Source organism: Danaus plexippus, chromosome 30 (assembly GCF_018135715.1).
Source record: "Danaus plexippus chromosome 30, MEX_DaPlex, whole genome shotgun sequence".
In the NCBI taxonomy this organism is placed as follows: domain Eukaryota; kingdom Metazoa; phylum Arthropoda; class Insecta; order Lepidoptera; family Nymphalidae; genus Danaus; species Danaus plexippus.
In genome coordinates this window covers 2,329,526-2,347,470 of record NC_083557.1, presented here as the reverse complement: position 1 = coordinate 2,347,470, position 17,945 = coordinate 2,329,526, and the positions used below count along the sequence as shown (strand labels likewise).

The 17,945-nt window shown below is 33.6% G+C and overlaps 3 protein-coding genes across 4 annotated transcripts; 1 reads left to right on the top strand and 2 right to left on the bottom strand.

Moving 5' to 3' along the window:
- Nucleotides 1-137: 137 nt before the first annotated feature.
- LOC116776460 (gamma-secretase subunit pen-2) lies at nucleotides 138-1,846 on the bottom strand. Its single transcript, XM_032669664.2, has 3 exons — nucleotides 1,685-1,846; nucleotides 1,139-1,243; nucleotides 138-529 (listed from the first exon to the last, which is right to left on the bottom strand). The coding sequence occupies exons 1-3, from the start codon at nucleotides 1,743-1,745 to the stop codon at nucleotides 390-392; spliced, it is 306 nt and encodes a 101-aa protein (XP_032525555.1). The 5' UTR covers nucleotides 1,746-1,846; the 3' UTR covers nucleotides 138-389.
- Nucleotides 1,847-2,050: 204 nt separating this feature from the next.
- LOC116776447 (uncharacterized) lies at nucleotides 2,051-10,973 on the top strand. The gene is made up of 9 exons (XM_032669637.2): nucleotides 2,051-2,175; nucleotides 5,402-5,585; nucleotides 5,992-6,263; nucleotides 6,530-6,661; nucleotides 7,017-7,109; nucleotides 7,196-7,317; nucleotides 7,444-7,530; nucleotides 8,082-8,171; nucleotides 8,522-10,973. The coding sequence occupies exons 1-9, from the start codon at nucleotides 2,109-2,111 to the stop codon at nucleotides 9,248-9,250; spliced, it is 1,776 nt and encodes a 591-aa protein (XP_032525528.1). The 5' UTR covers nucleotides 2,051-2,108; the 3' UTR covers nucleotides 9,251-10,973.
- A 1,629-nt stretch (nucleotides 10,974-12,602) lies between these two features.
- LOC116776451 (nitrilase and fragile histidine triad fusion protein NitFhit) lies at nucleotides 12,603-17,691 on the bottom strand. Of its 2 annotated transcripts, none has more exons than XM_032669647.2 (11): nucleotides 17,567-17,691; nucleotides 17,129-17,296; nucleotides 16,412-16,570; nucleotides 15,644-15,839; nucleotides 14,581-14,713; nucleotides 14,164-14,379; nucleotides 13,797-13,976; nucleotides 13,512-13,626; nucleotides 13,262-13,339; nucleotides 13,061-13,146; nucleotides 12,603-12,771 (listed from the first exon to the last, which is right to left on the bottom strand). In XM_032669647.2, exons 2-11 carry the CDS (start codon nucleotides 17,237-17,239, stop codon nucleotides 12,666-12,668), a joined length of 1,380 nt encoding a protein of 459 aa, XP_032525538.2. In that variant the 5' UTR covers nucleotides 17,240-17,296; nucleotides 17,567-17,691; the 3' UTR covers nucleotides 12,603-12,665. The 2 variants fall into 2 exon arrangements, with proteins under 2 accessions (XP_032525538.2, XP_032525537.2); XM_032669646.2 differs by having other exon boundaries at nucleotides 17,534-17,685.
- Nucleotides 17,692-17,945: the final 254 nt, after the last annotated feature.

Sequence of the window (17,945 nt, the reverse complement as noted above, 5' to 3'; positions counted from 1 at the left end):
TCAACTATGAGAAATCTTTTAAATTGTTTTATTATGTTATCTTGATGATTTTTTTTTTTTATTAATTTTCAAGCAGCCCTACTGAACATCTATATTAAGCTAACAGGGAATGTAAATAAGGTTATAATATCAACATCTTGTAAAAACATCAAAGTTAAATTTATTATTAGAAACGGTTTCGTTATGACTTAACACTAAATTACTTAATGAAGTTAGGCTCGATCTGTAATGAGACGCAATTAGTCTCAGTAAGACATTTTTCTAAGAGAAAATTCAGATTATGCTTTGAGTTCAACGCTCAATACCAATACATTGGTTAGTGAGTTCATGAAATGCATTTTACATTGGTATTTGGTATCTTTTTATCAACTGGCAATACTGGAGCCAGCCTAAGGGTGTCCTAATGGCACTATAAATGATAGGGCGTCCCCGGTCGCACCCCATGAGACCCGTTTAATCTGGAATGCCAATGACCACGCTGATAGCAACACCGCCCATATTATAGTGCCCACACCACTCAAAATTACATCTGGAACAAATTTATGACAATAAGCAATATAAGTAAGAAAAATAATTTTTATTCAGCCAAATTATTGATAGAATACAGAATGGATTCCCTTAACCGATATTGTGTTATATTATCAAAAGTTAAGTATTTCTGTATGGAAGTTAGTCATTAGGTAATAAGCAAAAAAAATTTTTTTTGCAGTGTCTTTTAGTAATAGAATGGCATTTTTCCCTCCGAAATAATGCCAGAGTCCATTAAAGATAGAATTTAAATTAGTTCAAGCATTCCAAATACAAAAAAGTTGCAACTGGGAATAAGTAGTCAAGGAAACATTACTTTTTGAAAACTGACAGGGCTTATGTACAATACAATAACATTTAATTGTACAAGTAACTGGAAACTTAATAATACAGGTAAATATATATATATATATATATATAATATTATATGATTGACAAGTTTGCTAGTATGAAATTAATAAAATTCTTCAGAAATGTTTGAATGTATTTAAAACAAAACAATCTAGATTAATACCGACCTCCTTGGTTATTTAAAAGATTCCATTCCATTCCATACCAAAATTTATATTTAAAAGCACATGACACTTCTTTTAATTATAATAACACTTACATTTCTTTATTTGTTTCTGTTCATTGTATGGAGGCTTCATGAAAGCCTCTTTGAAGAACCAAACAACGTTTACAGCCCACACAAACGGTAGTAAAGCACATCCCACTGAAAACAGAAAGAGAGAATTCGGTACTGGCAATGCTCAGTTTAATAAAGAAATAAGATTTCAATAGTTTATATTTGTGGTCATTAACAAATAAACAAATAGTTCAGATGTGATTCCAATAACTTCTGTGGTATTGGAAAAGCATTGCTAGCTTTACTTACTGTGTGTATTTACTCTATAAATTACTTAATAAACCCAATTTTTCGGCTTTTAATTATCTAAGTGCACTAAGTCATCTTAAATATTAACTTCTTACATTAAAAACACTGATTAATAATATTTTGCGCCGACGATAAATCCTTACAATAGGATATTTTTTTTTATTTAAGAATTATAAAAACAATTAAAAAATTCAAATTTGTTAAAAATTTCACTGATATATTTTTATCACAAATAGGAAATAATCAATATTGAACCATTCAGTTGAACATAACATTTACCTCTAAAATACCATCTACACAACTGCAGTTTCTTTTCATTGGTCAGTCTGTTTAAATCCATTGTCTTTTTAGTTTTTACAGTAAAACTACTTTTACTTGAAAATACTACTTAGATCTCTAATGTTTATGTGTCATACATTTGCACAACGTAAACTGAAGTCAGAAAATTTATTGAATATTGATATGACAGATAGAATCAAATTTAAAGTTTTATATCGGAAATATGTAAATATATATAAAAAATATTTTATTAATTCTTTACACATAAATTTATATTATTTTATTATTTTATATTCTTAAACATATCTATCTACTTAACCAAATAATCAATACACATTGAGTACACGGAACGCAACTTAGAAAAAAAACAAAAATGGCGTAGTTTGTTGTATGTCAAGTTAGTTAAAATGTGAATTAAATAAAAATGTTTGGTGTTATTAAATATTATATTTTTACGTACATATCAGTACTCGTATTACACGTAGAAAAATGTAAGTAGATATTTGGTTTTTCAATTCAATGTAAATATTTACAGTGGAACATTTTGTTTACGACGATTTTTTATATTTTTGCAATTTTGAAATAAATAAGGCCTTGATTATTTTTTAGATCGTAATTATTTGTTATTACAGAAACTTCATTCAAGGCAATACATTATGAATTGCTCAATGTTAAAAGAAAATATTTTCTACGTCTATTTCTACGTAAGAATTTCGTCTTGAATACATTAACGGTATTTTGTCAAATATCCTTTCTCTTCTTTCTAAGCATATTTCGTAGGCCGAAGTAATTTTAACGCTTCAACAAAATTTAATAGTTCATTACTCTCACATTAAATATGAGAAAATAAGTTGATAAGTTAAGTTAATAAAGAAACAAAAGATTGTTTATTTCTTTTATAGCTTATGATTTTATTCACTGCCTTAGTTGTTACTAATTATTAAAAAATATACAAAATTTACACTCATCCTCTTAATACACACAGCGGCTTCTCTGCCTCTCTTATATAAACATTCTCAGGGCAATCTATGTAGATACATATATATAGGTATATATATCTATATATCAGTGAAATAATCAATCAATATAAATTGTCTGCTTAACTACATAAAACCTGAATACTCTTCTCCAAGTGCCCCTTACGCACGCAGTAACTAATGATATATACAACAAAGAATCATTTATGTAAGAATTTAGTGACCTTTTAATCTGAACTGATGGGTCAATGGTATCATTAGAACGTCCAAAGTGCAGAGAAATATATAAATTAATATCTATTTTGTTAACAATTTATTAATAATATGTACATTTTATATACAAAATGAGTAGTAGTGGTGGCCTGGAGGTTAATCGCACACCTCTCATACGTGAGGGTGCGGATCGAAACCTGGCAAGCACCAATGCGATCTTTTTCGAGTCATATGTACTTTCTAAGAGTATTTAGACACCACTGACAGACGGTGAGGGAGAACATCATGAGTAAACCTGGTCTTATAATTTCAAATTAAAAGATTGAAATCACCAACCCGCCTTGAGCAAGCGTGGTGATTAATGCTCTAGCCTTCTCCATGTGAGAAGAGGCCTTTGCTCAGCAGTGGGCTCCGATAGGCTGATGATGATGATGATGATGATACACAAAATGTATAGATTAAAATTGCTTAAATCATTATGAATTCTCTTACCAAATATTCATATTTACCAAGTGTGAATTAAATATATTTAAAAAAGGTTTATTATGTGTAGTTACAATTTGTATTAAGAATTATAAGAATTAAAAATAAAAATCTGCACATTTAACTTTATTGCTTATTATATGTTAGTCATGATTTAACAATTATAATGTGTGTAACTTAAAGGTTATAACTGTAAGGTATATGTATATATATTATAAATATCCATAATATAATCTGTGGTTTTAAATTGGCTGAATGATTTAGAATTTTACCGAATGCTGTTTTTTATTAGTTAATTGTAGCATAATTTCTCTTAAACATAAAACACATAAAACGAGCAACAATATATAGGCTTTCTTTAATATTTGTAAAGTCAACTACATTTACATCAAGTAAATTAACTTAAGATAAATGTGGTTACAAAGAAAGCACTAGGTTTTGTAATACTATCATATGTGATACTAGGTACCAGCCCTGGCTACGCACGGGCTCTTTACATAAAATATAAAATAGCTTATTTAATTTTGCGAATTATTAAACTTATATTATGATAACTTTCAAATGGTATTCCCGATTTAAATGATTTAAAAACTAATTTACAGATACTGATGTAGGCTTGAAAACGAAGTAATTTAATTTGACAAGACTTAACGCCGTATTTATGTAAATAGCTTTCCAATAAACGCTTTAGGAATCCCAATTGTTAAAAGTTGTAAAATGTATATAGTGTGTTATCCTTAAGGTATAGACATATGTCAGCGCGGATTTTTCTGTAGACCTGTATAGGATGCACAATTCCACCGTATATTATTTTGTTATATCTCAAAGACTTTAGGCAGCGTTTTCGTTAAAAGCTCCCAGACGGCTTATGTTTTTCCGACATCTTCAACATTTAATGAGATCTATACATACATTTATCTTCAACATTTGTTAATGTACACATAAGTAAATACAAAAATTTAACAAATTATATACTAATACCTTCCTAGAGAATCAAGCTATCGAGTGGTGATAACTGTTTGATAATCGATGCAGTAGTTTTTCCGTTTATCGCGAACAGACAGACAGACAGACGCGGCTAGAGACTTTGTTTTATAACATGTATGAATTAATTTTGATATATAATCATACATACATAAGTAAATTAAAATGTCAATTTAAGAAAGTATTTTCTTAATATGTTATATTTTTATTATTTTAACGTATTAGTTATATTATCTAGTTGTGTGTTTGTATAGCATTTTATGAAATAAAAGTACTTCATGAAATTAGTGATTACATACAGACAGACAAGATCGCTGCCGGTATCACACACGTCTTATATAATATAAGTGACACAAGTAGCTCGTGAGTGTGATCGTCTCATTCTAAATGCAAGTTTTGAATTAAAGAAAAAAATTGGTAAAGATATAATATCTGGATATCATTTAAATAGTGTTTAGAATGAAAAAGTGCTAACGCAAAGGCACAGATTTGAATCTTTATCCGCTGGAATGTGGCATACCAGTCGCTTTAACATTTGAGCTATGTGTCCTAACTTAAACCACTGAGTTAGTCATCTTTATAGCCAACACAATATCTGAATAGGGAATTTTTGAGCCTCTAATCTATATTCAAATTTAATTAATTTATTTAAGTAAACTTACGAATATATATTTTTTTGACATTTAAATACAGTAATTTTTAAATTACAAGAGTGCTCTAGAATTTCATGGGTTTATAGAAGTCAGTTTAGCTACTAATGTAGCAATGACAATTACATTGAAACATGCCTATGCCTTTGTTTAACATAGGACAATAATATTTTTTCCTCACGTAAACAATAGTCGTATAAAGTATTGCTTTAATTATGTACTTAATAAAGTACGTCTCGTATAAATAGCCTTCTATAATTTGATTTAATTCTATGGCAGAAAATTTTGGGATTATTATGTATGTACTTTTCACGTATACGTTTTATTTAAATTAGCCTCTTTATGGGAAAATGTGTTCACGAATTGTATTTTATAATTAAAATCTCAGTTAATAAGAATATCCTGTGTAGGTATATCAGAACCGCAGATGGCGTATCTGGCACTATATAGCCCTGGCGATACAGATTACACGGATGTACTGGTCCGTGGGGAGCATGATAACCTAACGCTGATCTGCGAGATGCGAGGGGATATCACGCCCAGGGTGTTCGTGTGGAACTACGTCGCCGATAGCAACACTACAAGTGCTGGCAGGTAAAGATAGCTGTCACTTGGACTTAGAGAGTGACAAATATTATTTTTTTGCAACTATGGACTATTGGTTATTTTTCTAAATAACATAGAAAAATTATGTAGCCAATTTTAAAGGTGGAATTGTGAAGAAGTTTAGGGGGAATCCCTTCGTGGGTATGTTGCTGGAATATAAGGGGATTGGACTTCATCAATGATTGGGTTTCAGTTGATATACAAACTATTATCACGGGAGCTGCTTTTGTAAACAATCTCCTGGACATAGCGTATAAATCTCATTAAATTTTTTAAGGCTCAAAGAGAATGTGTACACCGCAAACAAAGTCAACGGCCAGTCCAAGAAAATACGGTGGTTTTAGGTCATTGGCTGTTTCTATATATCTATCAACAAAAAACGTTCCAATCGCAGGTCGTTCACCCCAGAGCCCACAGAGGCTGTGGGCAGTCGTATAGAGAAGATTGATCTCCAGCTATCAGACAGTGGTCACTATATGTGTTCAGCGCCACCGTTCAGCGTCACCAAGTACATCCTGGTCCAGCGGAGGAGCCCCCAGTGCGCGCGGGGAGCGTTCTGGTGCGGTCATAGATGTGTGCTGCCCACATACGTGTGTGACGGGTGGTCGGACTGCGAGAACGCCGAGGACGAGGCCCCGCCGATGTGCGCGACGAATCCTTGCGCTGGTCTGTTCGAATAAAACACATGAACTATATTCACACACACACACACACACACACAGACACAACACCTTGTAACTTATGAACACACACAATTTAGGACTTTCGACACAGACTTTAATATTCCAGAAGTAGCAGGTCAAACAAAATTTGTGACCATACATTTTTAATGATATTTTCATTGTATATACTTTTAAATTATGATTCTAGTATCGATAAAGACTATTTAAATCGTGACTACATGATAATTAGTGTATATACCGGTGCACCAGCTCCTGATAAGCTGAACTGCTCCCTCGGTCGCTGCATCTCGGAGGCGGCTTGTTGTTCGTGGCGAGGCGGCGAGAAAGCCCTGTGCCGTCAGCCGTCCTGCTGTGACGAACATCCGAGATACTCACAGGACGGTACGAACTAGATTATTTGCAGAATTCACCTGGATTCTTGGCAAAAAAAACCTCCCATACAAAATTACATCTGCAAAGATTGTCGACGCATCAAAGCAAATCTACTGAAATAAGTTTTAAAATATTATTGCCTGAGATTGTTATTTTTTTGCGACATTACAATTAATATAAAGCTTCTAAAGCCTCCAGCTGCAATGAATTTCTGCACGCACGGAAACCTCGTCCTATACCAAACAAAGTCGCGGTAAACGCGTTGTACATAACAGCAGTGAAATTCCAGTTACTTACTATTGAATCGTATAAAAGCTGTATGTTCTGGACTATGTTATGATAAATTCCTTCATAATCATTCCAGGTCTCCTGGAAGTGGAGTACCCTCCGCTGTACGAAGACAGACACTCCCCGGACGACTATGGTTTCATACAGTCGACCATATACACTGTGACTGGTGAGGTTTGCTCATTGTGACCTGAAACACGAATAACTATATATATATATGTATGTATGTATGTATGTATGTATGTTTCTGTGCAGCTTGCGCCTTGATCTTCATGATAGCGGTGGTTCTGCTGGTGTCCGCGCTGTGTAAGATGCACATGAAGAGGGCCGCGCTACGGGGATACGAGCACGCACACAGAGACGCGCGCGGATACACTGTGAGTTGAATGTCTGTGTGTGTGTGGAGACACCCAGAAAGTAAATTTACCAACATTCCACTAAAATAATTGTAGTAACTAAAGGAAATATAATATATATATATATGTTCCTTATATCAATCCCAGGCCCGTTTCCCTCCTCGCTACGAGGCCGCTCGTCTTATGGAGTCCAGCGTCACCGCCAGTCCGGTCCGGAGTCTCCACCTGGGTTCAGTGAGTATATCTACACGGCACGCAATCCATGGCTGGTTCCGTATAGTCCAATATTTAATATAAATTTAAGAATTATCATATAACCTTTTATCCAGACGCATATTGTATATCGTATATAATACGAGTTCGTTGTTCTTAAAGAGTGATGTCACCATCGCTGACGTCACTTATGTCAGTTCTTCCAGTACATTCCGTGATATGTCAAAATGAAACTTCAATTCTTCTAAACATGATCGTATTTCTAGAAGGTTCTATATCCTTCAACAATTCGCACTCAACTGTCGTGTGGCCAAACGTCGTGTTCAAACCAGAATTCAAACATAGTTCTATTCTCCTTTTAAACAGTCTTTGATTTCGTTTTACTTTTAACAATAACTATGACTACCAATAAGTTTTTATAATTTATGACAGCCACGAGTTATTTTTATGTTGCATCCCTCATTAATTCTGATTTATATATATATATATTGTATTTTATTCGATTTTCCTTCATCATTAATTCAATGTACATTATATAAGGTTAAGTTATAATGATGATTGTCTTCAAACAGCCAACAGCTGGTCCCAGTAGCCCTCCAGGTCCCGCACCGTCCAGGGCTTTGGCGGCATTATCTGCTGCACTATGTTCGCGGTACCGACAGGTGAGATAATATATATATATGGGATAATAGAAGTTACTATACTTAAGGACAACGAGAAGAGATAAAACTTGTAAACAAAATGTTGTAGTGAGAAATAGTTCATGCTTGGTAAAAAAATTTATAAACTCTGGTAAATAATTAAAATAATATCTAACGCCAGCGAAACGAGATAAACAATATAAATATATTAATGTTTTACAATATTGAGATTTAATACTATCGCGGAAAAACTGGTCTTTTCATATAAAAAAAACAACTTAATATTTTTTCATGTACTACTCATGACATACTCCTGACGTTTTCCATTTTCCAGCAACGACATTTTGATTTTCTAATTTGATTGATTCCAGGTGCCGACTCAATGCTGTGAAGTGGAAATGAGGGACATAACGATGCCGCAATCATCCGTGACCTCGAGTCCACCAGAGCGACCCTTGACCCTTCAACTCGGCAGGTTCCACTTCAACATACCAAGGTTCCGCAACGAGAGGCCCGACACTCCTGACATAACGGAAATCAATATAGAGGACCTAGAGTTCATAAGGATGCCGTCCAACGAGACCTACACCCTCAACGGCAGGACGATCAGGCTTTTCGGGGGCAATTTCCAAAACTACCCTCTAATAAACCGGCCGCCCCCCTACAACGAGGCCATGAGACACAAATTCGGCCCACCTCCAGAATATTTAAGCCACGAGGTCCTCAACAACGACAGCGACGAAGACAACAGTAATATAGAAATGCCGCCGTGCTACGAAGACCTGGCGAGCGGGCTCGGCTCTAATTACCAACCCGCCAACGAAAATGACAGCAATCTGTTCGACACTAGAAGCCTCGTGACGGACCAGGAGACGGATTCTCATGTCACCTGCTTAGAGGAGTTACCGCCTAATATGAACAATAACATAGAGCACGCAGCCTCGTACATATCAGTTATAAACTCAAATACCGAGGACAACAACAACACGTGCGTCATAGACAACGCGGTCGACAATGTAGAGACAATAAGCACAGTCATAGACAACCTGCCAGCCATCGACGACATAAACGCCAACGATTCCATATACGGCGCATGTTGATTAGGCTGAATCGATTTTGATTCGATACTCATATCAAAGTAGATAAGAATTATGATTCTGATATAGTCCAATTGAGAAATTACCAGTTTTTTTTTCTTATATTATATATAAATACATATATATATAATGTAAATATTGTTATATGTCTTCTACTTGGTTATTTACTTGTGAATTAATATAATAACTATATATATATATATATATTATTTGTTATTAGTATGAATTATGTATACAATAGTAAGAATAAAAATACGATATGTATTTTAAATAGCAAATAATGTATAAAACGTGAAGTGCCTTATGACATTGCTAGTCAAACACTGCTTGAAGGATCCAGTACATTGGATGGTACAAAGGATAAACGGTACAAAATTATTGGGACGCAATATTTTTTTTTTATATAAACGCAAAATTTTCTATGATCTTTGTATAAATATGTATGGCGGTGACGTTTTGGACCCGGTCCCTATAAACGGGGGACTACCCAAGTGATTTTCTTACCAGTTATTGGTTTTAAATACTAATAGCAGGCGGTTTTTACAATTATTTAGGGATGGGGTGTTTATCGATGACGGATGGTAGGCTGTTTTGAACTTGACAGCTAGTGACGTTCGCAGACACAACGTAAACGTCAAACTACCGTCAATGTCACATTTCCCGCCGGTTTTGGTTCGTTATGCCAATCGAACTAGTTTCTCATGTTTTATAAGAACCGGGTTTAAAAACTTATATAATAAATTCGTATTATTTTAATAGAAGTTATCTCTATTATAAAAATTTGCTATAATCGTTTACGCCGTGTGTGGACGTTAATTAATAAGTCTTAAAAAAATAATATCCAAAGTTACGCATTCAGTAGGCCAAAACATTTTAATTTCCTACCTCAGACAGAAACGACCAAATAATATTGGGTCTAGACTAAATGGAATCTTAAATCCGAGTTAGATAATGTTGATTGTGTGCAAATTAATTCGTGGCTAACTTTATAACGACCCGTCGACCCGTCTCGTACTTAGATGTAAATAGTGTCTTTGTATAGTTAAGTATACAGTAGCTTGCCTGACTTGTACATATTATATGTATTTTGCTATATAATAAACACTTAAGTACAAATGTTAGTTGAAGTACTTAAATGCCGGCCGTCTTTTAAATATTTTTTTGCAATACTCTTATATTTAAAGTATGATGAGAAAAATATATATATATATATATATATATTCTCACTCCTCAAAACTTACAATATAAGAGTATTATAATTTGTTATCTGTTACACTGAAGTTGTGATAATATGTTAAGTTTTTCAGACGCGTGTGTTTGTAAATAATACAGTTCTGTTGGTTCCTTTTTTTTTTTAAAGTTACATCTCTGTTCGACATCAAAACGTCTTGGTTACAGTGATCACCTATCAATACTTTTCTTCATTAATCAAATTTACGGGACAATAAATAACATATCACTGGGAACACTGCTTTTGTTCGCGGATATATTCTATGGCTAGTTGAATATTTCCCGCTTCTTTCACTCGAACTGTCAGCTGTCACACTGACAGCTGTCAAACTGACAACTGTCACACTGACAGCTGTCAAAAGACGCTCGCATACATTTGTAGTTTAATTGAATATTGGAACAGTTTTATTATATTTTAAATGTATGTAAGTACCAACTAATCCAGCCTTGTTATTGCCTTACAGCTGTAATTATCAAATAAACATATGGTCAAAGACATGGTGTTTTCCTTTACTCGCAACTTTTTTTTTTTTCATAAATAATTTTCTTGGCAATGGAAATAGTAACGAGTTTAAGATTTTGTAGTTTAAGGAGTTGAAAAATTAGAAAGAATTGGTCATAAAGAGTTGCTTTCTCAGCAAGCCAGAGATTGATGAAAAATTACGTAACTTATTTCACGTATATTAGATGCTTGGACGGTGGAGGTGAGCGTTCAACGCGCGTTAGATAGGGTACTTAAACCTACACCTGGGTCGCCAGTCCCAGGCACTGTTGAAGCTCCTCTCCCTGCATCATGGACCCGGAACCCGCGCGGTGCATCCATGGAATGATGAGGTTTGTCTCATAAAAATCGCTAAAGACTATGATATTCCGATGTTAGTATGCTAATGCCAACATTTCCAATGTGGTTTCAGGGATCTCCTGGTAACAGCCAGGAGTTTTTACCCGTGGGACGGACAGTACATTCACTCGATATGACATTTTATCCACACAACCATGTTGCCGCGGTGTTTTATGTCCAATTTTCAATATATTTTTTGCTTTCGTAACAAAATTCTCCAATTGGATCATTATGATATGTTATTAATAATTTTTATTACAGAAATATGTTTAAATAAGACTATGTCAAGACATAAGAATCGTTTGTCTAAAATAGTCCTTGTGAATCCCGGAAAATCAATACAGAACAGAAATAATGTTATTAATATAGAACTATAACTATTAGTAAGATAAAACTTTATTTTTGGAAATAGGACTAATTAGGATTTAAATATTTTTTTTATGATAAAGGTGGGGGGGGGGGGGGAAGCGAGTAGACGGCCTACCAGATGGAGGTAGTACTGTCGCCCATGGACATTCGCAAAATAATTTTGCGGTTGCGTTGCCACCCTTGTTGGGGAAGAGAGAGGAAAGATTGGGAAAAGGGAAAAAGGAAAGGGCAACTGGCTTTCTCACTCACCGGACGAAACGGAGCCATTAAAGACAACTTCACGCCAATCCTCTGTGACATTTCAGAACTTTGGAATTAACGATTTTTTACATTTAACTAAACGACTTTGTAATGTTTTTCTACCTTTTCCACTTAATTTTTAACCCGAAATTTATATTCAAGTGATAATTAAGACTATATTTTCCAAATTAGTTAGCGAAAACAAAATATGCATTTTCTTTTTGTTTACCAAAAACGTCCAAAAACCGCTCTCGAGATTAAACAACACAGACAAAAAAACCTTAGCAAGTTGTATTTTCTAATCAGTGTCTATGTTGTTATAATTTATAAGGTGGTGGAGCCTCGCTGACGTCATGTTACTACAGCTCGAACACGGGCTGGCTCCACCGGGGAAGTACCGGCCTCTCACAGAAGATCGGCGTGAAGTAGCCTTTGGCTGCGTTTCGTCCGATGAGTGAGAGAGTCGGTTGTCCTTTCCCTATTCCCACTTCTTCCTGACATTCCCTTATTCCCACCCTTCCCTATTCCTAAACAATAAGGTCGGCAACACATCCGCAACATCTCTGTTACGGATGTCCATGGGCGACGTTAGCTACTGCCCACCAAGTAGGCCGTCCGCTCGTTTGCCATGTTTGACATAAAAAAAATTAGGAATTCATTAAAAAAATATAGATATTAATATTAATATATATTTTATTTTCCCTCGCTGTTATTATTTACATCTCTCTAATCTCCTGGCTAGCTGGTCTCAGTCATCTTCTTCAACTCTTCTCTGAGGTATTTCGCTTCTGCTTCCATTTCTTCCAAACTCCTGGCTGGCTTCGCTGGGTGACCTGACCTCATCCTGGAATAAAATATTTATAACACATATATATATTTGTTATATTAGGATGGGATACCTAATATGAGAAGAAATTAATTTTTTAAAAGATAGTCGTTTGAACAAAAATTTATATGTATATGAGACGGAACCTCTCTGAGTTGCACGGACTCGCCGTGCGGGTGCCTGTTACACGCAATACACATGTTTGAGGAAAACTTCAAATGTAGAAACCTCATCTTAATCGTTTCAGCAATTTTTGAGATGCAAATAACAGGTGATCTCAGTTAACTAACAATAAAATAATTCTTACTGATCATGCTTCGCTAGTTCCAAGTATATCAAATCATTTTCAATGAAATCTCCTTTCTTCCTTGGCATTATATGGCAGTGCAGATGCTGTAAATAAATATGTCAATTATTGTACATTAAAGTTGTCTCAAGCAATACTCTTGTGTACACTGTCGGTGGAGTGTACAAGTGAGTCTTTATAAAATTGTAGAAATGAGTGTACCTTCACGGTTTGCCCCGCGTCTGGTCCGTCCTGTATAGTGACGGTACACGACTCTGTATTGTGAACTCGTTCCATTAGCTGTGAATGTGTACATTTTTGTAAATCTACACGTGTCCAAATATAAAAACTATACACAAAAGTGTACTAGTAACACTTAGCAAGTTCCTTTTTAATTTATTTTTGTAACAAATGTCAGATAAATTTTAAGATAACATCAACAATTATTTTGAGCATTACTGTAGAGACTCACGTTTTGTATTAGTCTGACGGTTTTAAAGAAGTCACTTGCTTCTTCGCCTGTCAAATCTTTATTCCTCTCCGCCAACCTTATAGGAGCTACCAATACATGGCCCGGGGTCACACAACTGGGGAAAATATATTATATGAGAACGTTGTTGACCTAATTTGCCGATAGAAAATCAATATTGAGTCGGATAATGTCAATCAAGTTTAAAATAACTGAAGGAGTCAGATTATATGGATGATGAGAACCTTCAGATTATAAGAAACAATATGAACATAAAAAAACACTTACCGTAAGTTGACAAACGCGTAAGTGAGTTCTGACTTGTGGAAGACGCACGTTTCCGGAACGGATACGTGACCGAACACGTTTCCGGTCGTGGCGAGGGGCGCAGACCGGGGGGGCGGGGGCGGAGGCTCATTGAACGGTTTGTTGCGGATACTTAAAGAATACAGGGAGTACACATCCGGCCTGGAATTAATTAAATATATCAATTGCGAACGGTTCATAACTTGAGACCAAAATTAAGCGTGATCTGTAAAAATATTATATTTCTAATAAACAGACAGACAAACGCATTATTCTGCACTTACAATAATTTATATTTATAAGTTATAAGTAAATGTTAAAATAAAATCGATACTAATCTTAAACTCACCGTCTGTGTTGGAACACGGGCATGTTTTTCCTCACTTCTTGCAATCTATCAGTAATTTCGACAACCTTGTAACAAGGAGCGGAGTCTTCGCAGTCGGCTAGGACTTCGCCCCACGGGTCCACTACGAGCGCATGTCCGAAGGAGCGTCTTTTAGCATTGTGCTGCCCCGTTTGAGCCGCCGCTACCACGTAGCATTGATTCTCTATTGCCCTTGCTCTAGAAACAATACATTGAAGCATATATACTTGACAGTTCAATTTGTATTTAAATAATCCTCTATGAACTATTCTGTAACTAGTTAGAATCACAAAATTTTTATTCGTAAGCACTAATAAAATATTCGAGTAACATTATTTTAATACTAATTTCATATCCCATACAAAAAAACATAATAAGTAGGAATAATACACATATTACCTTAATAATACATGCCAATGAGCCAAGCCAGTAGCATAAGTAAAGGCAGAAGGATAGGTTAGTATTTCAGCTTTCATCATACTTAGAGATGTACTGAGCTCGGGGAATCGAAGGTCATAACATATTGAAAGGCCTTAACGAAACAAAAATTAACGATTTATTTACCTAATTGAAAGTCACTGTTAACAAATGGTACACTGATTTGTACATATATTTGTACACGCTCATAAATAAATGATGATGACAAAAACTTGTACACTTTATCTATAATGTATAAAAAATCGAGTTTTATTAAAACCATAAATAAAATAATAGTCATGATATGATTTCAATTTAAAGAAGTTACGTAATTAAACATATGTCCTTATTTAGTTCCTTTTAATTCTATTATTTTATCTTTTAATTAAGAAATACTTTGAAGGAATATTGCGTATTTGATTTGATTTTCAATATTTAAAATCCTTTAAAAAAATCACTTTTAAATGTATAACAAAACGGTAACCTCGGAAATTTTAAGATCCAGAAAATTCAATTAGACAGAGAAATACCGAAATAAATCTTCACATCTTACAATAATAAAATACAAATACTATTTCTAAACACATACGTTAATAGCATATACTTCGTAACTATATCAAAACATTTGCAACCGTTTCAGACATTCGTAGCAAAAAGACTGACGGACAGATAAAAATATATAAGAAAAAAGTGCGCGGAGTCCGGAAGAAGTGAAATTTCGTAATGTCCAAATGATAATAGAAAGGGGTAGAAATATTTTTTTTGTGAGCTCATATTGTTTGTTTAAGACAGACTTTATCAGCATTGCTTACAATTCACTATTGACCTAAATGGGTATTCATTCTCGCTCCCTCTCTGTCTATATCCCCTTCTCAGGAGTGTAAAACGTCTAACGCAACCTTGTTGGACGTCGCATTAGAAGTTTCACTTCAAAATTGTTTTGTCGTATACGTTCCATACTATCCGTATGCATTCAAATTAAATGGTAATATTGTGTATGAATGCTAATATTTTATTTATATGTAAAAGTAATAGTCCTACCTACCAATCTTGCCAATCGGTGTGTCAACAGGCGCAACTATATGCCCCCCGGGGTTACAGAAGTCGCTCTCCTTCAGACGTATATTTCTCTCCGGTATGTCAACATCAAACAAGTGTAATTTTCTGTATGTTTGTACTATGTCGCCTTTATCATTAATTATTATATGTGTATTGAATATCTTATCTACGCTCGCTTCATCCTGAACACAATACACTATTGTACACAAGTGATGCGTTAATAATACACTATTGTGTACAGTTACCACTTGTTTGTTGAATCAAACTAAACACAGACAGTTTTGCTGTTCCATTTTCAAATATTCCTCGACGATAAAATGAATAGTGTTTAAATTAAAATTTGTAACCTAAATACTTTTAGTCAGACGACTGCAAACTCGTGGTAAGGATAATAGAAAAAATTAAAATGAATCATAAGCATTCTATATCTTGTTTTAAATATATTTTTTTAATTTTTGCCATGTCCATATTTTTTTACATAACATATTTTATTTAAAAATTATAATAGGCTTATATTACTTCTCAAAAAAAATAATATATGTGATTTTCAATATAATATTTATATTTTATTTGTCTAAATATATATATATATATATATACAATATATATAGACAAATAAAATGGTCCATATTTAAGGACACCGATAATAGTAAAAATTTTACTTCACACAATATACCGGACATAATATAGAAAAAAATTGTTTTTATTATAAGTATATTTTATCTTTATATCATTAGAGTATAACAAAACATACCTTTTCATGTAATCCGCCCATTGACAACCACACATTGTGCGTAGCGGCCAATTCCCTGTATTTCTTAACAGTTTCACCCGTCAAAAGATTTTCAGCCGATCTAATTGTTTCGTCTTTGTTCTCACAAATATAATCGCAGCATTCAGGGAAAAATAACATCTGAGAAATTAAAGAAAAACGTACTACACACATAAATATAAAAATTCATATATATATTTTATAAAGGCTAAGTACTTACTTTAAATAAAGTAAACTACACTAAACATTAATAACTAAATAAGATTTCATGATCTTTTACTTAAGTATAAATAATTTGTCGGAACAACTGCGAGTTCTTTAAGCGAAACAAAAAATATCATTGGATATGTTATCAGGTAATGATTGGAATTTTAATTATAACTAATGAGACGGCATCGCAAACTATTCATATAAATTTTTTCTTATAAATAACTAATGACTTACAGCTATCTTAATGTTTTTAAGTATATTGAACAATAGATATTCACTACACTTTTTTTTAAACTTATGTATACATACATATATATATATTATTCAGATAAATATAATCTCATTTTATGTTACGAAAATTGTCGTGTACAAGCTTATTAAATTTTACCAGACTTGTTTTCATCCCTGTAATAATTTGTGCAGACTCATTATGAAATAGGCATAAGCCATGCTTATTAGAAAGTTATGAAAAAATTGTTCTATACAAACCTTAACATCGTCTTTTGCAGCATCGCTTATTAACTGACTGACAACATTTAAATTTGCTGATTTATCTGCAATTGAAGTCATTTGACACACAGCTAATTTTCTGCTCGCCATTGTACTGAACTGAGAGGATTCCAAATGCAGATTCTTCAATATTGATAACGTAAAATTCTAGAAACAAAAAGGTTTTATTACTGTTTGTACATTGAGTTATAATTTCATAATAAAATTTCCTATTACGACATGTTCAAACAATGGATTTGGTCAATATTTATCACAATAAAACCATCGCAAAAACAATGATTTTTCACTTTTACGTTATCATAGGTGATAGCAATAAAATTCAAAATACGAATAACATTTAATATGCGAAGAAATATTATGACGACTTTATAACCTATGTCTTACCCGGATCATAATTTAAACAATATGAAAATATACCTGAAATAATAAAAAGTGTATACTTATGGTTAGTTAGTTACATCTGAGAGGAAAAATATTGTCTGTTTACACTTTACAATTGCAACCTATCTTAAATATAAATAATTACCGACTGTCAATGTCATTGCATATTTTTTTAAAGAATATATCAGTCACAAGACATAGGTATTAGGTACCTATTCTTAGGTCTCTTCCATTTTCGGAATAGATTGATAAACTTAAGAACTGATTAAAGCTAGATATGAAAAAATTTAGTGAATTATTTAGCTAATGGAAGACAAAGTTTTGATAACAAAAAAACTTTACTTAAGAAATATTATTGAAAAGGTTAGTTCATTTACGAGAATAAAATAAAATGAATAAGAAAAAAAATCTTAAA

Coding starts and splice junctions, on each gene's coding strand:
- LOC116776460 (XM_032669664.2), bottom strand. CDS start 1,745: ATGGATTTAAACAGACTGACCAATGAAAAGAAACTGCAGTTGTGTAGA. Junction 1,244..1,684: donor GTGTAGATGGTATTTTAGAG/GTAAATGTTATG, acceptor TTCTGTTTTCAG/TGGGATGTGCTTTACTACCG. Junction 530..1,138: donor ACAGAAACAAATAAAGAAAT/GTAAGTGTTATT, acceptor AATTTGTTCCAG/ATGTAATTTTGAGTGGTGTG.
- LOC116776447 (XM_032669637.2), top strand. CDS start 2,109: ATGTTTGGTGTTATTAAATATTATATTTTTACGTACATATCAGTACTC. Junction 2,176..5,401: donor CGTATTACACGTAGAAAAAT/GTAAGTAGATAT, acceptor TATCCTGTGTAG/GTATATCAGAACCGCAGATG. Junction 5,586..5,991: donor AACACTACAAGTGCTGGCAG/GTAAAGATAGCT, acceptor TTCCAATCGCAG/GTCGTTCACCCCAGAGCCCA.
- LOC116776451 (XM_032669646.2), bottom strand. Junction 13,627..13,796: donor TACGCGTTTGTCAACTTACG/GTAAGTGTTTTT, acceptor TATTTTCCCCAG/TTGTGTGACCCCGGGCCATG. Junction 13,340..13,511: donor CCGTCAGACTAATACAAAAC/GTGAGTCTCTAC, acceptor ACACATTCACAG/CTAATGGAACGAGTTCACAA.